Source organism: Sinohyriopsis cumingii, chromosome 8 (assembly GCF_028554795.1).
Source record: "Sinohyriopsis cumingii isolate HCF-2022 chromosome 8, ASM2855479v2, whole genome shotgun sequence".
Lineage (NCBI taxonomy): Eukaryota > Metazoa > Mollusca > Bivalvia > Unionida > Unionidae > Sinohyriopsis > Sinohyriopsis cumingii.
In genome coordinates this window covers 55751336-55777242 of record NC_142968.1, presented here as the reverse complement: position 1 = coordinate 55777242, position 25907 = coordinate 55751336, and the positions used below count along the sequence as shown (strand labels likewise).

Below are 25907 nucleotides of genomic sequence, written 5' to 3'. Positions count from 1 at the left end.
CAACTTTATATATGTATGCATTATGGACACCATTTATACACGTTTAGTACATATATAGAATCTTCTGTTAGAATGAAATACTACAAATTTTACCAACTTCAGTTAATAAGATAATAGTTTTACACAAAATGTGTTACGTATATTTATATTGTATGTTTAATTGTTTGTCCACCATTTGTATAAATTCTTTGTAAATAACATATTGCATAGTTAAATTTTGTCTATTATTTTAGATTATATTTTAAGATAATAATCAAGTAATAGCTATAAATAGGTTGTTTTCATGTGTTTGAGTTATAGACCCAGCCTCGACTAAGTCCTTTGAAAGTTCTATAACTTGAACATGTTTACAGTTTGTAGTCATTTTTAGTTGGGATGATTACGTCGTATGGTGACATACGTCAATTAGGGATGTAGTGCGACATACAGTTGTGGGTATGCAGATACGAAGAAATAAGTAAACAGTTACTCATTTCTATTCCTTTCTCAATATCAAAGTTTTAGTCATATTCAGTTGTAATTTTAGAGGATTTATGTGCTAAATTATTCGTTAGAACTGCAAAGTGCTTATTGATATTTCAGACACGAACAGTATTTTGGGTTTATTGTGAATTCATTCAAAGATTCTGGATACTATCATTGTGTTAAATCAAGAGTGTCAGCATATCAGCACATTCAAGAATATTGGTACATCGGCACATTCAAGATTGAAATTCATTCGGAACACTACCGTAGTTCATTCGGAATACTCCAATCCTTGCACTTGTGATATAAAAATAAGGATTTTTTAAAGTTCGATTCACAATATTGTGAAATCCACCTCAAGTTTTATATTATAACATAGGGAATTCAATTATTTGTTGACTTTTACAAACCTTGTTGGTTTTGCGTTTTCTGTTACATAGAGTAAGACCAAAGAATCATAACATATGGATGAAGTTAACTCGATAGAAACTAACGGTATGCAAATATACAGATTTGGAAAACACAATTTTTCATAACTATTCTGAACATCCAGTAGGAATTGAATTTTGCTACTTGAACAAAAGGAAGAAACGACATAGTATGCTGGTACGAAAATTTTATCAATGCTACACATGAAATATTGACAGATGACATGTAAAAACAAAATATGCAGGACCAGAGGTGTACAGATTTGGGACAATCAGCTATATAAAGATGGTATTACAGTAGAATTATCTCACTATTTCAAAGACTGATCTATAACTGTATAACAGCACATTCCAGAGGATGTTCGGAACAAAAGCTAATATTAATAAATTAAAAAATCATTTATTTTACAGTAATGAGTTGCTTTAGTTTAACGTCTGAAATGATTACAAATTATTATTGTTTTACGCTTGGAATTTTTGGCTAGTCCCATTTAGTACAATGTCTATTACTCTGAGGCACATTGCGAAAAGAATTATTAAGGAGAAACATGGAAAATAATATGACTTGATCTACTCGAAGGGAAACACTTCACCGAGCATACTTAAATAACCAATTCCTCAAAATATTAATAACACAGATAATGCTACTGTTGTTATTGCTGGTGAATGCAACAAATATTTGGCTAATTTAAAGCCCATTTTTGATATGATAAACATGATTATTTTGAAGTAGGAAGAGGTGTTGACGGAATAGCAGGTTTAATGTGATAGAGAAGGAAATCACTTTTACCAAATTGATTATTAAAATTTAATTAAGCATACAAGTCGATGTAATACATGTTTATCCTTTATATTCCAAAAATAAAGACATCGTTTGGGGCTTTTCATCATATAGGAGAATGAGGAATTGATTGATGATGAATGTCCATTACCTACTAAAAACAATACTTTCAGACGTTTGGTAACACCACTAAATAGTTGCCTCGAATCTCTGATATATTTTTTCTCCTTTTGGAACAGTTATCCTTTCAGTTTCAACACGTGTAAAATATTTTGCTTTTTTCACGTATGGTCTCTGTCATTTTGCTGAGAAGTGTTCTGTCGCTAATCATATTTTATTAATTTTTAACACTATATTTGTATGGGGATTTGTTTATCTATTGTTATGAGAAATTGTAGCCAGACCTCTTTTGTATACTGTAGTAAATAAGATATGTTTAAACTAAAACCGAAAGGTTAATGTCCGATGAAAACATGATAAATGAGCGTGAAGTACGCCCGAAATAGCCTTTCAAGGATTATAATGGACAACGGCACATGGCTATACTAGTTTAATGAATTATATCACGTACAATGCTCTTTAATATTTCTCACAAACTCAACTTACTTTCTAAAAAGACCATTGAAATAAATTTAAATAGTTTAAGGAATATATTATTATACGACAACAGCTAATACTACTACTATTACTATATTCAGTACTACTGCTATTACTGCTGTTCTTGTTGCTGCGTCTACTACAGCCACTATTATTATTTCCTACTGCTACTTGAATTTCTGCGGCTGGTGCTGCTGTTATTGTTGTTGCTGCAACTGCTTAAATTTCTACTATTATATTTTCAACTACTTCTGTAGTAGTAGAAGTAGTAGTAGCAGCAGCAGTAGTAGTAGTAGTAGTAGGTAAAATAATTCATGCGAAGTTACGTATTGTGATCAGCATGATCAAAGGTGTCGTCATTACCAAAACCGCAATTCTAACATCATCGTCTTCTTCATCGTCGTTTTCTTTAGCTTCTTCTTCTTAGGTGGAAATTGTGCCAGTTTGTTACCATGTGCCCGCATTCTAGGAATCACTCATTTGTTATTTAGCAGTAGTAGTACTAGTGTTATTGTTACTGTGACTGCTGTTACATTTCGTGCTGTTTTGTGTTCTTTATATTTTGTTGTTCCTCTGCATTTTGTATAGGATTCAAGAGTAATAAGATCTATTCCTTTTTATTCACTTTATACACTTATCTTCCTTATTTTGGAAACATTTTATTGTGCAATGAAAAGGAAGCACAGAGAGAGAGAGAGAGAATGTATAATACAGCACGACGTATTCATGTCTTGCAAATGTCCTCTAGAATAGATTGGTAGAATATCAAGGAAAATGAATGCAAAGTAAAAAGTGTAAACTCGATAACGAACGATCCACACTTTTGCGTTATGACGAAGCTATGTTTAAGAACCATTACAATATTAAAACGCTATAATTATGGTCATCCGAAGCAAATCAACTGGTGGAAATAACATTTTCATAGTTTTATAAATGTAGCTACGGCAAGGTCAGTATAGCACATACATCTATGATGTATGTCTCTAGTTAATGTAGAAAAGATGAATATATATATATATATATATATATATATATATATATATATATATATATATATATATATATATATATATATATATATAGATAGATAGATAGATAGATGGATAGATAGATAGATAGATAGATAGATTCATCTTTTCTACATTAACTAGATATATATGGGGAAGGGGGTTTGTGTGCATGTATGTGTGTGTGTGTTTGTGTGAGGACGATAATATCAAATAAAGGTGTTCACTAAGTACTTAAATGCCTTATGTATAGTTTATTGTTTATAATTTAATTTTGTTATTATCTCAGATATATCAGTTTGCTATGGACTTGCGGTTTAGACAATTTATTTTAGCGGATACGAAACGATGCATAGATAAGACGGCGAAGACTCATATCCGTTAGATAGATTCAGACACAAAAACAAAGAATACATATGAATGGTGTAATGTATTTAGCAAAGATTGAATCATTTCGAATTGTAAATGCAAAACAAAGCTAAGCAAGGAAAATTACTAATGAATGAAATTAAACGTGACATCCTGCGATTGTTATTTTTAAAATAATTAACACTATATAGGTCACATGAAAATTAATAGTGACAAATTAAATTATACCATGGGTACTGTTGTTTTTTTCTCCCTCTTGTGCTCTCTGCTATTCTGCAGTGAAGTTAGTACCATACGGCAATATAATAAAGAAACTTTCACTGCTGTCATTTTATGCGAACTAGGGTAATGATGAAAAAATTGACCACATATGCATACCGCATCCTCTCACGTATCCTACGTATGTGCACATGGTTGAAATTAGTGTATCAGCGTTCCATCGATACTTGAGTGCCATGAGATAACTGCAGGTAAAATAGGCAAATACTTGTATAAAATACATGTAAGCATTTTCAATGTGAGCAACCTCAAATGATGACAATATGATGTACCGAGTTTCACAACAATCCACATAAACTACTACACTAGTTGTGTTCTGAATCTTGCGCGATGCGAAAACGAACATTAAGGAACCCTGAATCAGGATAAGAACCGACAATATTTTGCTTGCAATTCGTGAAGCTTATTTTATATGCGGGATGTTTAATCAAATATAGCTACTTCAAAATATTACATTTCAGTATCATGCAACGTAAATACCAGTTAATATTTCACCTTACACTTTTAACAGTTTTAAAAGGCTTCTATTGCTTTTATCTGACTTTGGCAATATATTTCATAACTTCTTATCTACCGTTCGGTTCAGCTTAAGGCTATTGAAGGATCATTGGAACACTAGATGCAATGGGTCCCATATTGACCTTTCCCAACACATTTGGAAGTCTTCCGCACAGCCTCGTCACATAAGATATCAAATCTCGTAACATAGATCGGAACCCAGCTACACTATCCGCAAACTACTTGCCTAGCTGAAAGCAATGTGCGAAACTTGGAACTTCACATAGTAACTTCGATATAATCCCCAAAAGAATACAGCAAGACCCATTACAAAAACCCCTCAAATTTAAATATCATTAAATATGATATATTCTATATCACAGAACAAACAGGGCTGCGTCATTACGCTGAGGATGGAAACACATTCAAAATCATGGAGATGCAAAATATGCTCAAATCTGTTTTGCAAAATTATTGCGAGATCCTCTCTGACTTGATGACGCCTTTTAATGTGTGAAACATAATTTTAGGAGTTAGCTGCCCTTGGTTTTGACAATACCTCTTAAACATACCTAATTCCACACAAGAAGACGATGATATGTCCAGTTTGGATATTGTAAAATTTAGTTTGATTAGATAAAGATTCTAACGTATATTTGAGCCGTCACATATCTAAACTATGACAAAATCGCACAACAATTCAATGTCTTAATACGTTTCAATCTCAAACCCAAACTATATGTATTCTCCAATATTAAGTTCATGGTTTACAATTCCTTTTTTGATCAAATTATAATTTTTCCTTAGTTGGCATTCCTGCTGCAAACACACTCTGGAAATAAATTACAGTTTGGTGCACTAAAATTGCTTCATGATCATATTAATAGATCATTGGACATTCTGTTATGAAATCAAAATCGTTCAACTTTATATCTTAATAGAATATCATGTAAACTTATTAACAAAATTACAAGACAACTTTATCATGTAATTGTCAAATAAGAATATTTAAATAGTTTGATCATATTTAAGGTTTTTAAAAAAATGTTATGGTGAGCTTTATTTAAAATATGAGTCGACACAGCCACCGAATCTGAAACAACCAATGACTGTTATAAACGTCTGACTGCAAAGAATTCAGCAAGCTGATTCAAATCCAGCAAGTGAAATTTCTTTGTATTTATAATTTAGCTATCAGTATCAATCCGACGTGTGTTTATCAAGTTATTCTTTCATTTGGTTCCAATTCGGATCCCTCGCTGTCTTTTTTATGTTTGTTAATAAAAAAAACGATTTTAATTTTTAAATTAAGTTTTGGAAATCACATCTGATGACTTTTCAAGTATAAATTTGTCGTTTACCCAAGAATTTTACCAACAACATTGTTATTTCTAACCACCTGATTTATAAATACTTAAATATATTCCTGATTGATGTATTATGTGTTTATCTTCGGACGGGTTGATTTTGTTGAATTTTTAAAAATCTGTAAATTCATGTATGTCGGTATCTTGTACATTCAACATCTATCATAAATAAGTATATTTATGTGTCGGTCTTTTAATGTTTCCGTAATAGTGCCATTTATGCTTTGGTAAAATAGCTCGTCTCTAGCTAGTGGTTTATGTTACATAAAGTGACTTGGATCTTGTATCGTGTATCTTGTAAAGACAATTTAAAAAAAAGGACTTATATAAAGAAATCAAAATCATAAAGATACCTTTATAAACACATATAACTGCTTTACCAAATTGAAATGTAGATTTGATTCAGAATAGGAAAGTTTCGTCCAGAAGCTGTTTTCCCATTTTGTCAATTTATGTTCATTCACTTCATTTTGCCACAACAGTGCATAAAGACCTAAATAACTCTTTTTGGATGTATGCGTTTATTTCAGTATACAAAGGCAGTTCTCGAAATATATTAACAATGTACTGTATATAATATATGGAGTATCACAGGCAATGAATATATGGTAGAAACTAGAATACTGCAAGGAAATTGATGCCCCGGAACCATTATATTAGTGCTATGAGACGTATACAACATTTACTATCTAATATTACACAAGCATATAATTTTTAAAGTTTAGTACAAATAATGGTATTCGAACTTTACACTAAGAATAAGCATGTTATATTATTGCCACATTAATAAACGATGAGGGGAAGATAAAAAAAAAATATGACGAACTATAAAAATCAGAGAATAAAGACACATATAATGTATGCTACACTCATCATATAAAGAATGAAATATCTTCTTGTTAATTAACTGTAAAAATATTTAGGAAACTGTTTTGCCATTAATTAGTAACACAATACAGTATATTTTTAATTTCTAAATATATGGAGATAGTTATGTGGTAATTATTCGCAATTTGTGATCACGTGATCAATTATCTCTGGTCATAGTTTTCATCCGCTGTGAGTAAACGAGTCTCATTTCCACCACAAATGACATTTTCCCTCTTTGACAGTCCGGGCAAATTAGCATACTCATGCCCATAGTTTCCAGCACCACCGTTCTTGCAGACCACCTGTATCTTTTCTCTATTTTCAATGTTGGAAAGCGTAATCGTAGACTAGAAAAGCAGCCTATGGGAACAAGATGAACAATTTGTTGTATCAGAACTGTACATAAAACAAAATATAAGGTATCAATTTAAATAAGAATCTTAACGTGGTTAATGGTAAGTTACAGGTCTTTATAATCGCAAAACGGATCATCAGTTACATGGCTGCTTGAATCACACACACAAACACACATGTAAAAGAAGAAGAATATGCAATGTGGCAGTTTCGCAAGTACATTTGTAACATATGAATGCACTGTAGAGCCCATATTACATCTGTTACTATATAATTGAAAAAAGCAAATAAATGCACACATTTTGAAAACATTAAAAACTAATCGTGAAGGTGGGCATCACATGAATAATCAAAATAACCAAATAATACTACTATAAGAGGCATTCACATAACAAACTATATTCCGATACAAAATTATGGGTTTCATCAGTGATAAATGCATTATATTTGCACATCATTTCCCGCGTAAGATCACAAAGATCATTATCGTTAGTGGTTTGCCATTCAGTTTTATGTCAATTTCTAAAAACACATGTGATACTTCAATTAAGAAATTCTTCAACGCCACCATGCTCCTTTTAACATAACTAAACTGTTTTATTAGAACTTGTAAAGAATGTAGAATAAATCAAATATGTTTTAAATGTCACCGAATAAAACCAGATTAAACACGTTCCTATACAGTCAGCTGTTTGCTTTGGTAAATGTTGCTTTTGGAAAGATATTCATTTTGTAGCTCTCTACCAAGAGAATTATTTCCTTTCAATTTTATTTTCCACATGGACGAACATAGAAAGTGAGCAACAGAAGTTTGAGACGTGTTACCTCATCTATGGTATTGTATAGGTCCTCCTGGGGATCCTGAGACAAACATCCATGTCGAGTGATGTTTAAGCTTGGAAAGTCTGAGCCAGTAGACAGCTCAACACTACTTACTTCCTTGCCTTTTAAAACTTTTAAATGCATTTCCTCCAGTGTCGTCCAATTAGCATGCCTTTCCACACTGGACCAACTGCTTGGCTTGAAACTATACAAGCTGACCACAGAGTCACCCCTACTTGCACGTCGTCCAATTTTTTGTGATAATTGAATTAAAGTTTGCAAAGATAATGTTTTCCGAACTGGAATCCAAACGTCATGGCTATGGCCAAATAGTTTATGCAAGCTTCTGGATTTTCTTTGTATACTGGGAAACTTTGATCTCATAGTACTTCTGTGTGAATTTTCGTGCATTGGTAGGATGGGGAGGGGCCTGTTCTGCTTTTCAAAACGTAAGACGTCTTGACAGGCTTCGTTATTTACTTGTCCTGCACATGACCGATGCATCGTTAGAGATCCTATAAAAATTAAACATTTAACCAGAACAAAATAAATTAACTTAGTGTCACAGAATTAGGCAAAAAATAACTTGGTTTTGCCTTATAACTATTTGACTATTTTTCATTGTACAGGCGTACAACTTTATCTAGGGTGAATAGGTGTTTTTCTAGGTAAGCGACTGTATTAACATGTACCTCGCCGGAAATTACTTGCGACGAGGGACTTTAATAACATCATATGCACGGGTATTTTACCCTGACTATCGCTCACTCTCCTATGGATTTAAGTAAGATCAATTTCTAAGCCGACACCGGTCGTTTTGGATCACGTCAATGAGTGTACGCTCTCCTTTGTTCTCCAGTCACAGGTGTAAGTGTTAAATTTATATTTCATTTATATGCGAAGCTTATTCGGTTTGTAATGTCTTATCGCGTAATAATGCATTTATTACAACGCAGATTTGAACTTTGAAATACAAGTCACTATTAGAGTTCAATGTATTAGCATATACCTAGAGATTTTACAGAAACTATTATTATGACCAGTTTGATTTTATTGTAGCTGAGTGTGACTGTGACTATGACTAGAGCTGACTAGATTTGACTAGAGGTGTCTAAAGCTAATTGAAGCTGTTTATAGCTGTCTGGAGTTTCCCGAGTATTTAAGGCTGCGTTCTGTCGATGCGTATGTATGTATGTATGTATGTATGTCTGAGCCACGGACGTAGACGTAGCTAATGCAAAAAGGGACTTTGTGCTGTCTGTGCGTGTATACATGTGGTGGATCCATAAAGGGTGCGAGTGGCCGATAAGAGTGTTGGCCAACCCAAGAAATCGTGCGAATGTACAAGGGGTCTAGAAGCATACGTTTGGTTCAATTGTTGTTCATAAAATTATTTTGAATCTGAGTTGTGTTCCAAGAGATTATGTCAATCTTTCTTATAGGTTATGACATTATTTGAAACACATTTGAATATCATAAGATTATTTTGAATCTTAATCGGAGTCATACTTGAGATTATGTGTATCTCTCTTCTAGTGTATAATACTGTTTGAAACGTATCTGCAGTCCATGAAGTTTCTTGGATCTGTATTTCATATTGCATTCATATTTTTGGTTTATTTTCAGTGTGTGAATGTTTGTGTAGAGTGATTGGGTCAATCGTATGTTGAGAGCGTGAGAGAATTATTGTATTTTTACACCATATATTTTTCTTTATCAATTCATTTCATAAATTTCCATCTTTCACATATTGTATTTGTCCTATTCATTTAATCCAAAAACCTACTCAGTTTCTATTCTGCGACATTAGGTTCCTGCAAATATTTTTAGTTGTTTAATCAACTCCGAGCCTGTGTATCTTCATACTTTTAAAGCACGAGAGTCTGTCCAAAACTCAAATGATTGAATGCTTTTCTATTTTATTTTAAAAAAGTTCTCAATAAATGTGGAGGAAATTGTCCAACCTTTCGTAATAAATGACATGTTTACATTCCGAACAAGAAATGTTGTGCAAGTTCTGTAGCCAAAAATGAAGACTGCTGAATGCATTCACATAATCATCAATCGAGATAATAAGAGGTCCTGGCCATAGTGCTGACAAAGAACTTGTAGGATTGCCCTGAATTGTTGGAAATTCTTACATTTAATGAACGTTTAGAGGGTTATTATTTTCCCATAAACTATCAATGCTTAAAGACACATACCTGTTTATCATTGTTACAACACCTCATTTTCCTTAATATTTCAAAGTTTGTAAACATTGTAAACAATAACACATGTTTGATTTAATAGTAGAGTAATACTCGAAAACAAATATAAAAATGTCTATTTACCTCTAAGTTTGAATAAAATTGAAAATCCAACCATGACCAAGAAGAGAGCCCCTAAAACTAATCCTATTCCAAGAGGAACTTGCTGGACACCTAAAAGAGGACATAGACATTGTTCGATGTGGTTGCTCTTGAAACACTGGAAATCATATCAAAACAATTTTGGTGCATTACGAATCATAGCATCCATATTTTAATGGAGGCTCTGTGAATTAACATGTATGTATAGCAAAACTGTTCTTATTACGTTCGGACATATTAATCTGCGACACATTTGCTCAATAAGTGCTTATCACGTGATGGTTATACTTAGTTCTCTGCAAATGGATCATTTTAAAGCAAATTAATTTCTATACAAATAGTCACATTAAATGATGATGAAATCCTTGAACATGCAATTCACTTTAACATAGATACATATGTGAATCTTAAAAATGGTGTCAGCATATATTCTTGTTTTCATCTGCTATTCAGTGAAATCACCGCGTAAGGTATAAACTAATTATTACGTGTATGCTGTCTGGATATAGCACCAACGAGTGATTTTTCCAGTGGCCAATTAGGATGCGAGTTGGCTAGAACAAAAACCATAAGGCTATTCGAGACATAAAACATTACATGTACTATAACATATTTTAGATAATCTAATTTCTAATTAATATCAGTTACTAAACTCTCTTGCTATAAAGAGAAAAATCAGAGATTAAATAAATATATGCTCCTTTGTTTATTTTAAAACTTCTTTCATAAATTCATTCATGATGTACACGAATATCTCAGAAGAGTTAAACGAAGCCATAATGAAGGAAAATGGATGACATCATAATTTTATGAAGTACTAGTACTTCTTGTAGCGGCAACGGATGCCGTTTGGCGAAAACGTATTTAGTAGACACTTGTTCGTTCAGTTAATTTTGTGCATTTTCTGGCAATATTAGAGCAGTATGAACACTTGAAAACTTATAGTGTTCATATACTAAGAATTATGTGACAAAATTCGATTTTTGTTAAAGATACATTATTCTCACTAAATAAAAAGATATGTATTGCCAAGCATTTCAGATATGTCGAGTCGCAGTGCACTTGTTATAATGAAACTTCTGCTGATATGCCACAAATAGCACTTGTCATATCTAGTGTCAGACGTTTCTGAAACTATTTACCTTTACTGTCTTCTGTGTTGCCGAAAACTGAAAGTAAATCGAAGTGCATAATAATATGATATAAAAAACTCAAAATCAATCAGACAATTAATTATAGTCAAAACAGGTGCATATATATATATATACTTCCTTCATATTGATTCATAACTTACACGAATATCTCAAAAGAACTGCAAGATTCCATAATGTACAAATATGGACGGTATCATCATATTATATTTTTGCATCACCTTAAACCCAACACTGCCTCAGTGCATCTCGTTCTTTTCATCTTCTGTGTGTGTGTGTATATATATATATATATATATATATATATATATATATATATATATATATATATATATATATATATATATATATATATGTATATATATATAGAGGGAGAGAAATAGATAGATAGATAGATAATTGCAAATGTTTTATCTATCCTTACAAACTGCCAGATTTATTTATTTTTTGCTGTTATCGCTCTTTCATAGATATTTCTTGTAGCAAAGGTTATGTCATCTTGGTTCTTCAAGGATGTCTGATGACGTTGTATTTTTAATTAAATTTTCATTTCGAGGGCGCACAATGCTAAGTATATTACTGCAATAATCAGGGGCCCCGAGTGGCCGAGTGGTCTAAAGCGCTGTCCGTTATGGATCACTGCCATCTCACCTCTGTCTGCGTGGGTTCGAGTCTCGGATTCGGCTAATGTGGGTATTTGAGAAAGCTTGCCAGTAGCTTCTCGTGGGTCGGTGGTTCTTTCCGGGGTTTTCCCGGGTTCTTCCTCCACCATTAATACTGGCCGCCATGTATAGCCTATCGTGTGCTGAAAAATGGCGTTAATCCATACATCAACAACTGAAATAATCACAAATAGAAACGCTACTGAAACGGATACTGCAACTTGCACATGCCAAATTAACCAGCTTTAGAAACATTTAAGTCAAGGTAAATTATTAGACCTTCCTTGAGATTCAATTCGTCATGCAACCTGACCTTTATGACGTATTGGAAACTTTTGATTTATTGCACAATATCTCAGCAGATGTTTTATTCTTAGACATACTCTTTTTGGGTTACAAACCGGTCTTTTATATTCGTTGTTATCATATGGAGAATGTATGGAATTAGAAGTGTATTTATTTATATTCTTTATTTGACTACATGACCATCGACTTACTTATTTGATACCAAGTCAATCTACTAGGTAGGAAAAAGCATAATTACATATACCAAACACACTGATGGATATGCACATTAAACACATAATTAAAATACAATTACATGCTTACAAATTCTTTAGTATGCATTTCGACAATGTAGACGTATCAAACTTCTTTATTCTCATAAACAGACAGTGTACATTTCTGGAAACTCCTAATAATTTTAAGCAAATATGGGGTAAATTTGCAATCCTAGATGCCAGCTTGCAGTGAAATAGGCCAGGAGGGTAGTGCTTGTTCATGATAGATTTAGTGTTGTAATAGGCGGCATTTTACTACAGTTCCAACCTACTCAAAATTACACCGTTTCATGTTAAAAAGTCAGACAAACTCAGTTCGACCAGAAAATACACGGGGTTTACCTAATCATATTTCTTCTCTTCCTAGCACTGCACTACACAGTAAACTGTGTCATATTGGTTGTTGACCTGTACGTTGTTGTGTGTTTTAATGATACTCATATCTCTGTTTCGGTATGGTTATGCTGTTCTTTATTTATTATATGGTGTCGTAGTTCGCAAAGTTGTTGTTGTTAAGATTTGAACTACTGTGCGTGCACTACCGGGATCAATGAAGTACGGATTATGATGATCACCTGCTGTTTAATGATTGCCATCATCTACTCTGGTAGTGAACACTGCAGATGTAGTAGAGTCAGAAAGTGTATGCATACTGTCAGAGAAGACGTCTATTGCTGATCTTGATGGAAGAGATGGATGCATTATTTGAGTTGTTAACTAGTTTAATTCCTAAGCCAAAGAATCTTGTTTATCACGACACTGAAATGTAATTGTGCTGATAATTTGTTCTTACTGTAATTCTAACTTAGTTGTCTGCAGATTTGAAGAAAAACAGCTGTCTGCAGATTTGAAAAATGGTTTCTTAGTAATTTAGTAAATATTTTCAGTTCACAAACAAATGAACTTTGAACAAACTGAGCCACCTATTAACATATTTTTAAAATTATTTGATTGTGGTCATATATGTTGCAAGTTTGTAATTGTATCCTTTAGATTCCATATATTTAACAAGGGGTTATGTTTCATTTGGTGAAATACAGTGACAAACTATTAAATAGTGAGGTCACATGTCGATTAAATTGCTAATTAGTATGGTCAGGCTTACATAAACGGTGATATGGTATATTAATACCTAAAAAAGTCAATAATAAGTAGGCGTGTTTCCACAAAAGATCCATAATTATACTGTGTATCGTACCCTGTGTCCATTCCGTATTTGAAGAATCATGATCTCGAAAAGAAAATCTTTAGAATATTTATATCACAGAGCAAAAATCTCTTCAACCTTAAATACAATATTTTTTTACCATGCAAAGGCTGAAAACTACTTACGGTATGGGTCTGGTGTGTAAGCTGCACTTTCTACACAACAACTGCAGTCTGTACATACTTCACATGAAAACATGTTTAATTTGTCTTCCATCCTTAAATTTTCAATAGTCAAGACAGATGATCTGGCACATATGCGTCCCGTACAATTTAAATATGACCCATTTATCTTCCACCTGTACTTAGCTCCCACGAGATTCCCGGCAATGGTACATGATAGATTCATCGGCTCATGCAAGGACGGCTTTGGGGTTTTCATAATTTGCGGCGTGTCTGAAAGAATATTAAATGAAATTAAATTAAACAATTTAGGAGAAATACCCAAATTATTAGGAGCTAAAATAATATTATCATCATTTCGTTAAAGTGCACTGAAGACGCAGGTGAGATTTTGTGACTGGTACAAAACAAAAATTATCCGCATGAGAGTAAAGTTTTACTTTGCATGTGAAAGGACAAGGAATCTGCTGATGAGTATTTTACAGATTGATTACTAAAGTCAAAATAAGTGTTCTCAATTTCATGGTGACATTGCTCGCATTCTTTGTTTCACAAGGATTAGTTTAATTTTGTAGTATCCTGTTACTTATCCAAATAGTCACATCTCTTTCTTTGATAACAATCAGAATTTAAATACACATTGCAACAAGATATTATATTTTTTAAGGACGAGCATAGCAATTACAGTCGCCAATGGAAAACAAATTCTCAAATTTTAATCTAAAGATAGATTCATTGGTTTATGCAAAGTCGACTTGGGTGGATTTCTGAAGCACAAAATTAGATGAAATGAAAACATATTTGGAGAAATATGCAAATGTATTAGAGGCAAACTAGTATTTTAATCATCTCTTTAACATGGCACTGAAGGCACAAGTCACATTTGTATTGGTACTATACTCAGGAACCTGAGACTAAAATCAAGTGTTGCATGTCCACGCACCTGGGATCTACAGATGAGTATTTTATAAGTGGACTACTAAAGTCAAGCTGAGTTATTTGAATTGAGTGTTCGTTTGGCTGGCATTAATTGCTTCGAAAGGCAATGTTAGGTTGTGATAACTTGTTAACTATAAAATGTCAAATCTTTCTTTGCAACACAACAAAAGTCCAATAAATATTTCAGCAATACACCCTAATTATTACAGATGAACATAACTACTACTACTAATACTACTACTGATAATAATACTAATAATAAATAATGATAATCCGCTGTTTAATATGACTGAGCAGATGAAATGCGTATCAGTTGTGATTCGTCTATATTCAAAACAACGGCCGCATAACAACTTATAATGTTTGCACATACGAATAACATTTATTCATTTTTTACACAGAAAATTAATTGTATGAAATTGTTGATGGTAAGGAATATAAAAATAAAATAAACACCATCAATAACCACTTGTACCTGTTGTGAATAATGAACATAATATCGAACTAATATGCAATTGTATTTCCTTATCCCAAAAATGTTGAAATAATAACAGTAAGCTTTAAGGGCTATCTTCATGCATGCGTGTATGTCCATTAACAGGATGATTTAGGTATGTGTATATCAATTAACATGATGATTTAGGTAAGTGTATATCTATTAACAGGATAATTTAGTTATGTGTATGTCCATTAACACGATGTTTCAGATAATTTCTACACCGACTTAGATATACCCGTCTTTTGTAATGATTTCTCTAATATTACGCTATTATCTTGTGCATGCATATAAGACAAATCAAGATTTAGGAAGAGAATTATATAATTTTATTAATTTTTGTGCCTCAGGAACTTTTGTTATATACTGATAAATTATTCCCTTGTGTTCACATCACTCTTTCACACACACTCAGTCAGTTAAACAATACAAGCTCTGAATACCCTTAAAAAAAAGCTCATTCGTATTCATGTTTCGCGCAGAAAAGTTAAAATCAAACATTATGTTGTATTGATCGGACGTATTGCAAGAAATTGTAAACCATGTTCAATAGGCAGTTCGATTCTTTCTGGGAGGAGACCACTAGAGAAAAAATATCATCCCTGACAATATTTAAGATGAAAATGAATTGTCCATCTTTTTATCATCATTCTAGTTATACCTTTTTGATGGTAGTCTATCAGGAACCATTCAGTGTCGATAAGTAATTGTGTAGAATACACAAACAATACAATGAATATTGAAATATTGGACACATGTCAACCATTTCTTATTTAATATAGGGGCAAAGTAAAATGATATAATTACGATTGTACTGCTGCTAATGAACTCGTTTAAGAAATTTAAAAATAAAGATAAAACATTTATTTACAATTCTTGATGATCAGGATTTGTTAGAAAAACAAAAAAATATACATTATCAGCGGATTTATTTTCGACTCTCTGACTCTCTACCTCTCTCTCTCTCTCTCTCTCTCTCTCTCTCTCTCTCTATATATATATATATATATATATATATATATATATAGACCTTATCATTAAAAATATTGCCTATTTTTCACAAAATACCTAATATTATCAGCTGTTTTGTGAAATTTCTTTCTCCAAAACCCATACTATTTATCATCACCGTAAAGTTTTCACTGCGTGCCTGTGTTATGTTAAGCAAACTCAAGGATAAGACGTATTCATTCGCACGATGCATTTTGTCACAAAGTACAGCGGTATTGTTCACATCTTCACATCCGCTATCCAACACCTGAGCAATTATGGTCCCTCTGGTGTCGACTATTGTTATTGACATGGTGTGAGCCTCTTCCTTCATGTAACTCAGTTTCCATTCCAATGTTGCATTGCATCCAGCGATGGCATATACCGTATTATCTGAAGATATATGTGTATTCCAATTACATTTTTTTCTAATCTACTTTCAGAATTTTAAATGGTGTTATTATACTATTCGAGAACTATACAAAAGATCTGAGATTTATTCTTACAAAACAAAGACAACCAAATTAGTTCAATTTCTGAATCAGTCATATGTTGAGGCATACAAGTGTAGCTATGGTCTATATACTTACCACTGCATAGATGTTGCGCTGTCATAGAAGCAATGTATATGCCTAGAGTCATTATCCGCATGTGGTGCATTTTCTCAGTGGCATATCCACTGAATAGAAGCATGATTTAAAGTACATTTTGATATAGTTTCCTCATTCTGAACAGAGGTCGATATGAAACTCTGCCCCGGAAATGATTCCGGGAAACATGACTCTTCCGACCATAGCGAGACAAAGAAGCAAACTGTTGTCTTATTTTTGACATGCTAGCAATAACATGCAAGTAGATAAAGGTGATATCCTTAAAATATAAAAGACATTATATCTGGTTAGGCACTTTATTATATGCTCATTTTTTTCCCGGTTAACTTTGTCGGAATCGTTCAGTATGCCCCGATACTGAACGCGCGCGATAATACACATATAGCATTCACGTGAATAAAGGAACTACGTTCTATTGTATACAAGCAATGACGCAGACACCAGCACTTTTGATTTGTAAACAAATCATATACACTCGCGTAAGAAGCTCTTTACGTTGTGGTTATTCAAATTTGTTTCTGAATGAACTAAAACATGTTTCGTAGACTGCACAACCCCCCCCCCCCCAAAAAAAAACCCCAGCTGTTTTGGCACATTCCGCGTTGATACAATGTTACAGATTTACGCTAGCTACATTATGTAAAAGACGGACGATCATGTCCTTACAAATAAGATACAACTGACAATGAATATACTGTATTCTTTATCTGGTGATAAGAATGGCAAAATAAAATATACTTACAGTTTTACATCCTGAATTTCCTCAAAATGTTTTTTCTTAATTCTGCAAATCCGAATTACATGAGCCATGTCATAGGTTTTCAATCTGGATTACACATTTCGAAAGTGTGCTGTAATTTATATGCTAAGTGCAATTGCATCCTCCTCACCGCACTCAAAATGAAATACACATTAAATTCCATAGCGTCTTTTTCAAAATTGCAATTGAAAGACTTCATATTTTCCCACGTTATGATTTCAAACATTCAATGACAGAAACAGAAACACATTTGCAGACGTAAATACGCTTCTCCCGCGCCACTTCAATCCGATGTAAGTTATTTCATGTATAATTTGCACAGATGAATCCAGTCCAAAATCACAAACTTTCGTCGAATCGAAAGAAAATACCAAAATATATTCACTCCAGATCAAATGGAAAAGTCGTTGCAATGCGCATTCATTCACAATATGACTCCAAATTTCAATTTTAGCTAGACACGCAATTTTCTTTCGAAAGTTATGTCGACCGCGCGACTAAGTTCAAATTTATCTGGGCGGAGCTATGTGCGCATTAATAATGATGTCATTTTGCAATGTCAAATCTGCGCTTGTGTATTTAGTTTGGAATACGGCATTCATTCATTCTTGTTTTCTTGTAGTGTCTTTTGCTTATGTAATTAAACCTTAGGTAGAATAAAAAAATGAGCATATAATAAAAAGGTTACTGCTTTTATATGAGAAAATATGAACTCGTTTTGTCGGAAGGATATACTGCATTCACAAGTTCGTGCAGTAGTCATTCCGAAAATTCGTTCATATTTTCCTATACAAATGCAGTAACCTATAAATCTCATACTTATTAACTATTATGTCAAATGTTAACAGTGTGTTGCAAAGACTATTCTTCGTAATATAGGACAGTCGACGGCTTTCAGCTAAATATTTTAGTTTATTTGACGCTTTCTAAAACTGGGTTTTCAAAACAATTAAATTTTAAACGTTTCATTCAGCAGGTAGACACATTGTATAATACAATAAACATTATATACATACAACGTAAAATTCTTTAAGATTGAAAGAGAAAAGAAAATGCACCAAAAATGGTCCAGATATAAGAAGGCTGGCATACCTTGATTACGAAAGGAACGAGCAAACAATGTAAGCCCAGGCCAGTTTATGCAACCACTTTAACCGTCACTACCACGGCCAACGCTAAAGACTGATAATACTTTTCGAAATAATGTTACAGCTAGGCCAAGATAATACCAATAACTGTAGAAACAAGAGCACGTTTTTCTTTGAACAATCATTTTTTCCTTTCTCTTAATGGTAACTTTACTAGTATTGAGTTATTCGATGTTATTAATATTTTTTAAGTTACTTCCTGTTAAAATTTTCATATTTGTGCTCCGTGACTTTTAACTTCCTAATAAATTTTCATTTTTGTTGAATTGTCGTCAAGTATGTCAAGATCTGTTTTCACTGATTATATTTCTGAATTTACAATATCACCTGTAGTTACATAGTCACTTAATTTTTATGACCCTAGATCAGTAAACAAGCTAGGAATATTTATTTCTCTAGTCAAAGCTTTTTATGGGTGAACGTTCACATTTTTTAATATGATTCGTAGAATCAATATTTTACAAAACAAATTTCTGACTACATTTGTTTTCATTTCTTTTTTATCCTGTTGGAATGGGGGTTCCAACAGAAAGTCGAAAAGGGTTTAGGAAGTTCTTTGTAATACAATTTTTCATTTCTAATTTTAAAATGTGTTTTTTGTAACTTATACTCTTCTTCACTTAATATTATGTTCAGCAAAGGTTCTGTTCATTCGGTGATCAATAAATGGTTTCTGAATGGGTGTACTAGGACCAGTAATCTTTATCAGGAATAGCATCACTTATAGTTGTATCAGCACTTGGACCAGGAGACTTGATCAGGAAATCAGGAAAAAAATCACTTGTAGTTGCATCTGCACTAGAAAGAGGAGTTGTATCAGGAAAAACTTCTCTTGTAGTTGTATCAGCACTAGGAGCAGAAGTTGTATCAGGAGTAACATCACTTGGAGTTGTATCAGTATTAGCACAAGGAGAGGTTTGGGGTAAGGAGGGATTTAGTTACTTTAAAAGGCCAGTAACTGTTTAAAATAGATCTAACTTGAAACTAACGTAAATGCGACTTGAAATTAACGTGAAGATGACCTCAAAATAACTTCAATAGCTATTTAGGAAAATTGCAACTGACGTACAAAATAAACCGAAGAATTCCAGCAAGTTCTTGAGAACAAAACTGAAGAAAAGGTAAAGGTTACTAAGACAACAGAGAAGGTAACTTCACGAAAGGTAAACGATCCAGGTAGAACTGAACATGGGTAAACAGCTTGAAAGCGTACAAAATAATTTAAAAACAAGCACAATGCAGAAACACGAATAAATGGCGTGGCTACTGCGAGTACCGTACTTCTAGCGAACTAATTAATTTCGGGTCGTCAGAACTGTTTTGCAGGCCTTCTAATCGTGATTTAGTTGGATGCTACAACTCACATTGGGATTGTATTACTTGATAGCTGGCGTAGTTATTGCTGCAGTTGTATACTCATAAAAACACCAAGAAAATTATATGTGATTTGGTTCTCAATGGTTTCTTGAATGTCAAATCTATGTGCAGCCGCTGCCACCAAACTTGTGACGTGATCGAGGTGGAACTGTTTTTCTTTTGGTTACTAAAGAGACTGATGAAATAGATTCGTATGTGAGAGCGATGACACCAAATCGATGTTGACATTGTTAAATAAAATGTAAATGTTGAGTTCTGTGTAAGACCGGGAACGAAAGAAAGAATCAAAATACCATCATCCCATATGTGAAACTCTATATGTATGTTTGTATGTATGACTGACTGACTGACTGACTGACTGACTTTATTTCCTCTTTAAAAAGAGATTACATCAGAATAAACAAATTCATGATAATACAAGATCATAAAATAAAACAGAAAATTGACAAAAATACAATAGTAATACTGTGTCAGCTACCGTATTGACAAAACGAAATATCTCAATGCCTGCAATTATGCAAATCTGCAGTCATTTGGCGGAGCAAGGCACTAATATTTTAACAGTTGCTTGATGATGATAATATTTCGAAAAGTTAATACGTCTGTAGTGTTATGTGCTTAACATTAAGTTCGAGATAGTAACGAAAATGAAATGGAAAACTTATATACTTCTTGTCTCATATAATTACTCATTTTAATTGTGTGATTGATCTTAGCGCTCGTGAAATCGAAACTGCCTATTCTGATAGCTACCTACATCAGCTGTATATGCCTGTGCGCCTTTGTGTTTGTGTGTGCTTTGTATTTATTTCATACCGCCGACACTAATATATCCTTCTCTTATTTAAAAGACTATTACATATTACTAATCTATCCCTCGTGGTGGTTTTCTTCCAGGTGCATAATAAATTAAAACTGCTTTCCCATCATCTACCTACATTAGTTGTGTGTATAAGCATTTGTGTATTTAGTTTGTATATGTTTCAATAAGCTCAGGCCAATATCTCTCATTTAACTGGAGTAATAAATTTCGTAATTGTTTGTGCGACCAAATAAAGTCGAAACAAACAAAACCATTATATACGTGCATCGTTCGTGTATGTGGTATTTATTTATTGATTTTACTCAGCATGCACAACTTTCTCTCTCTCTCTAATTTACTCAAGAACACAGTTGCTTTCAAATAGTCGCGCTTTTTCAAATGCTTGTAAGTGTGCAATTGATATAATTTCATTAATTTATTATTATTTCTTGAAAATGAAATGTTGATTGTAAATCGATCTCATTATTCCAACATGATTAGTACAACTCATTATTTTTACTATGAAAGTAGACGTCTTCTCGAAACATTTGATTTCCCCCGAAATGACATGAATATTTCCGAACAATGAGTTGACACCGTGATATAGAAATACGGAAACAATGATTCAGCTACAATCGTAACGTGCCCAATTATCATTTCACTGCAACCGCAGTCTATAATAAAGTGCTTTCGCTGTAGTCCGTACTATTCATTGTAATTTTTCCATGCATATTACAAGAAGAAAATTCATCACAAATTCTTTATGAATGTTCGAAATATAATTCTGACCCATCTTTCAGTTTTGGCTTCCGGAAAATAGAACATAGCGACAGGAGAACAAGAATAACAATACAAAGGAAGTATAATGATAAAAATAATAACAAAACACGTCGTCCACTTGTATGGAGTACAAACATTTTAATTCAATTGCATACCTTTATAAACTTTGTTGTTCTTGATAACTGATAAAGAAATATGAGCAGCAAATATCAAGTAGAATATGTCGAAATCAGATATGTTGGCAGATTAAAGGTAACTTGAAATGTGTGCAACCCCCCCCCCCTTTACTATTGTCGACAAGCTTGACCAGAAGATACTGATGCAAACTATTTATTATCGCATTGCGATCTCTTCTGCGTTTAAAGGTAGTATATTTCGGATAACGATCCAATCGTTGTCATTATTTGTTTTCCATTTTCCTCCAGATATATCGATGACAATAGAGACCGCAGGTGCAGTATCAGTCGTTCCTCATTGTTCATTTAATAACCTTTCGCAAGGTACCTGCGGTATATTATATGCTTTAATGAGTTCTTTGCTATAGTTCTTCTAAGTCACATCATTGTATATAACTTGGGTAGGTTATATCTGCCAAATGTCAAGAAGATCTTTAAAACGCAAAAGATACAATATACCTGTATAATACTCAACTAATATGAGGTTTCACTTATGGAAGATTTTGAATAAAAGTATGTATTAGTAAAGGAATAAAAGCTAGATACCAGAAAATAATAAACACATTAAAGGACAAACAAAACAATAACTAACAATTTGTTAAAACAGCAATGACTTACCACTGACTCACGCTATAATCTGAATACAATATGAACATATCATGATATCATATCAAAGCAAACGTTTCTATCAAACAATTAAATGAATGACTCAAGTAAAAATATCGTGTTTTCCTTTGCCTGATCATACAACGAAACGTCGCCTTTGAAAATAATAGGCTGAGGAAATTGTCCTATTTAAATAACAGCTGACAGAAAAAAGTTTCTTGAGACAACATATGGTAGACAAAGGAGAAATCCATGAAAATGTTCACTCTGTTTGATAGATATTAACTTCATTAGTAATATAAAGCTCGTGGAAACATATGAGTTCAAACATTCGAAACTCTCGTTTATCTCCTGAGTGCTCGACACTGTCGTATTGCAGACGTAAAGTGTATGAATGGTATGAAAGCATCACAGGCGAGCCGAAATGTTAGTTACCTTATTTGTGTCACTAGGTCAGATTGTCTTCACTACACTGCTATGAAAACTTCAGCTTAGAATGCTGTTGGAGTTCATTTATTTCATAAAAATACGATATCGTATTCATAGCACACTAAGGAATAAACAAACATAAGCATTCACCCACCTCCCGCATATTTCACTAAAAATATAAAACTTTTATATTTTAGGCTACTTAAATTTAACTTTAAAGTTGGTATTGAACAATTTAACATTTTAAACTTAATAACGTTGACAAGATGATTTTGGTTTCCAGGGAAAGTCTCAGCAGTGACGAAAACACCGCATCAGATATATTCCAAATTTTTCAACACACAAGAAAAGGTGAAAAAGTGCCTCAACAAGTCCTATAGATATATTTATTTCAGTTCATCATGTACTATGGACATGAGGACGAATGCTGGTAACATATTTAAGTTTACCGATCAGTTCAACATGACGTAATCCATTCATAGTTGAGCAAGCGTTATGACGTTATTCATTAAAGTTTGATAGCATATGTCTAGGAACTATGGGAAGTATTGGACATCATTATGATATAACAATGATATAATAACTAAAATGTCAAGGTGAAAATAGAACAGTCAGCATGAAGCAGGCATTACATTCTCTAAAACGAAAACAAAACAAAATGCGAGAACTTTAGGTTTACAGTCATCATTTTCTGTGAGATTCGGCAACTGAGAATTTATACCACGATAAGCGCAGAAAACATGTATATAATATATTGCGCCACGTCATTGATGAACACTTGCAGTTGCATCACATCAGTTGAAGGGAAATGAAGGGAAGGTTTCCGTTGGTCAGAACATAATCATGTGATCAGACCAAAGTGCGTTTATATCTGTACAACCTCTGCAGAAAACAACTTTAAACTAACTTCTATAAATTCAGTTACGTGGAACGTAATTAATGTAGACACTGAATTGGAATGCATACACACTGCATTCCTTTAAAACGATTTAAAAACGGTGCGTTTATATTTTATTTAGAAAATTGAATGCATTGATTTGACAGAATTAAATAACACACCTTTGTTGTTTTTCCGAATTCTCTATAGACGATACATTTTCAGAAAATAGTTTGACCTTGACTGTCTTATAAACACCAGGTGATGATCTAAATTCTGACCTTGTTTCAAAAGTTTTAGCAACCACGTAAACAAGTTCTATTTTATTTTGAAAAGATTGTTTGTTGTCGAGGTGATAATGGAACTTCGTCTTTAAGATGTAATCGCTTTTTTATTACTCAGAGTAAAACGATTGGTTTTCATCAGGGCCGCACTGGGTAGACGTGATCTTTAACAAGTATCTAGTTTATATAAACTCTCTTTTGGAGAATTATACAACCTCTCTTTTGGAGAATTATACTCAGTAGAAGCTGGACTGTTAAACTGGGATGTGTATGTTGTGCTGGTTGGAGTTATTTCAATTACCTGGATTCAAAAGAATTAATTCTGTTATTTTTCTGGAAAATACATGTGCTCATGTGAGATTCTTAATCAAGGACAGTTCTTATTAAACAATTTATTTTGATTTTTAAAACCGGAGTGAACATTCTTGTTTCTAAAAGGAACTGTAGATTTCATCACTACAGATTGCAACATACGTCATCGTCTTCCATATTGGATTCTTCGTCGGGATTCCAACTTGAAATCAGTAGAACATTGTGTTATTTGAATTATTTTGAATTTGGTTCTAGAAAACGGTAAGTTCATATTTTCCTTATTTTTACAGAATTTCTCAAGGGAAATAATATTGTATTTGTTTCAACGCTTGTTGTTTTCACTCTTTCTAGTGTTACTGTTTATTCAAGCCTAAACACGTGACATAAGATCAACAACAGGAATAATTTAATCCAAACTTATGAAATCAAATTAGAATGGTGCAGTTTTTAAACACCGTATCTCTCCTTTATGAAGCCATCCCAAAGGCTGAGACGTGTGGCCTGAATACGAGAAAAGACCTATGTAATAGTGACAGTTTTTATGTACATTTGTCTTTTCCCGCCCTGAATGTATATATATATATATATATATATATATATATATATATATATATATATATATATATATATATATATATATAATAGTGATGACCAATTACAGTGGTCTATGTGAGTAGGTACACTTTATATCAAGCAAAAATTCACTGACTTATTACTCAACAGGACGACTTGAAGCAGTCCTTGTGACTTAATGGACTGCGCATGCAGGTATTTGCTATAGCAGCTTTGATAGTATCTGATTCTATTGTGGATATCTCTATGCATTATATCTTATGACCCGGAATTATGTCCCTGAGGTACAAGTAAAGACCACCAATAACGAGTCAGAGGTCATCGAAAGACATGTGTTGACGTTCAGACTATTCATTACACATGGCAATCCAAAGAGAGGTTACACAAACAACTCATGAGTTTTTTATTTGTTTAAACTCACCATGTATCCTACCTTGATTCACGTGAAGAAATACGATTCTAAAATTATTGACAAAAGATAAATTCATAAGAATATTGTTTACTCATGTTTCATGTGTCATTCTCTCATGATATACGAGGAGTTCCAAAACTATTCATCCGAATGGATTAGCTGTATCAGAATATCTCCGCAAGATGATAAAAACAAATTTGTCCGAGTCATAATAAAGACACGTGAATTGCATGTTTTGCATTTCAGTATGTGTTAGGCAGCATTCACTGCACATGTGCATTGTATATTTTCTTCATTTTTTTATGAAATCCAGTTAATTAGCTATACTTTTGGATGCATCAAGACTATTATATTTATGTTAGGTATAAAGATGGATAGAGCATGTATTCATTCCAGCTATGGTTATGTTGCATTTTCTGGAAACGTTTAACCAATGAAATGACTT

The 25907-nt window shown here is 33.0% G+C and overlaps 1 protein-coding gene across 1 annotated transcript; it reads right to left on the bottom strand.

The window, feature by feature from the left end:
- Positions 1-6295: 6295 nt before the first annotated feature.
- On the bottom strand, positions 6296-16984 carry LOC149793566 (uncharacterized). Its single transcript, XM_089966425.1, has 7 exons — positions 16906-16984; positions 16394-16708; positions 13894-14163; positions 11331-11357; positions 10171-10260; positions 7841-8352; positions 6296-7021 (listed from the first exon to the last, which is right to left on the bottom strand). The coding sequence occupies exons 1-7, from the start codon at positions 16973-16975 to the stop codon at positions 6983-6985; spliced, it is 1323 nt and encodes a 440-aa protein (XP_089822551.1). The 5' UTR covers positions 16976-16984; the 3' UTR covers positions 6296-6982.
- Between the last annotated feature and the right edge of the window lie 8923 nt (positions 16985-25907).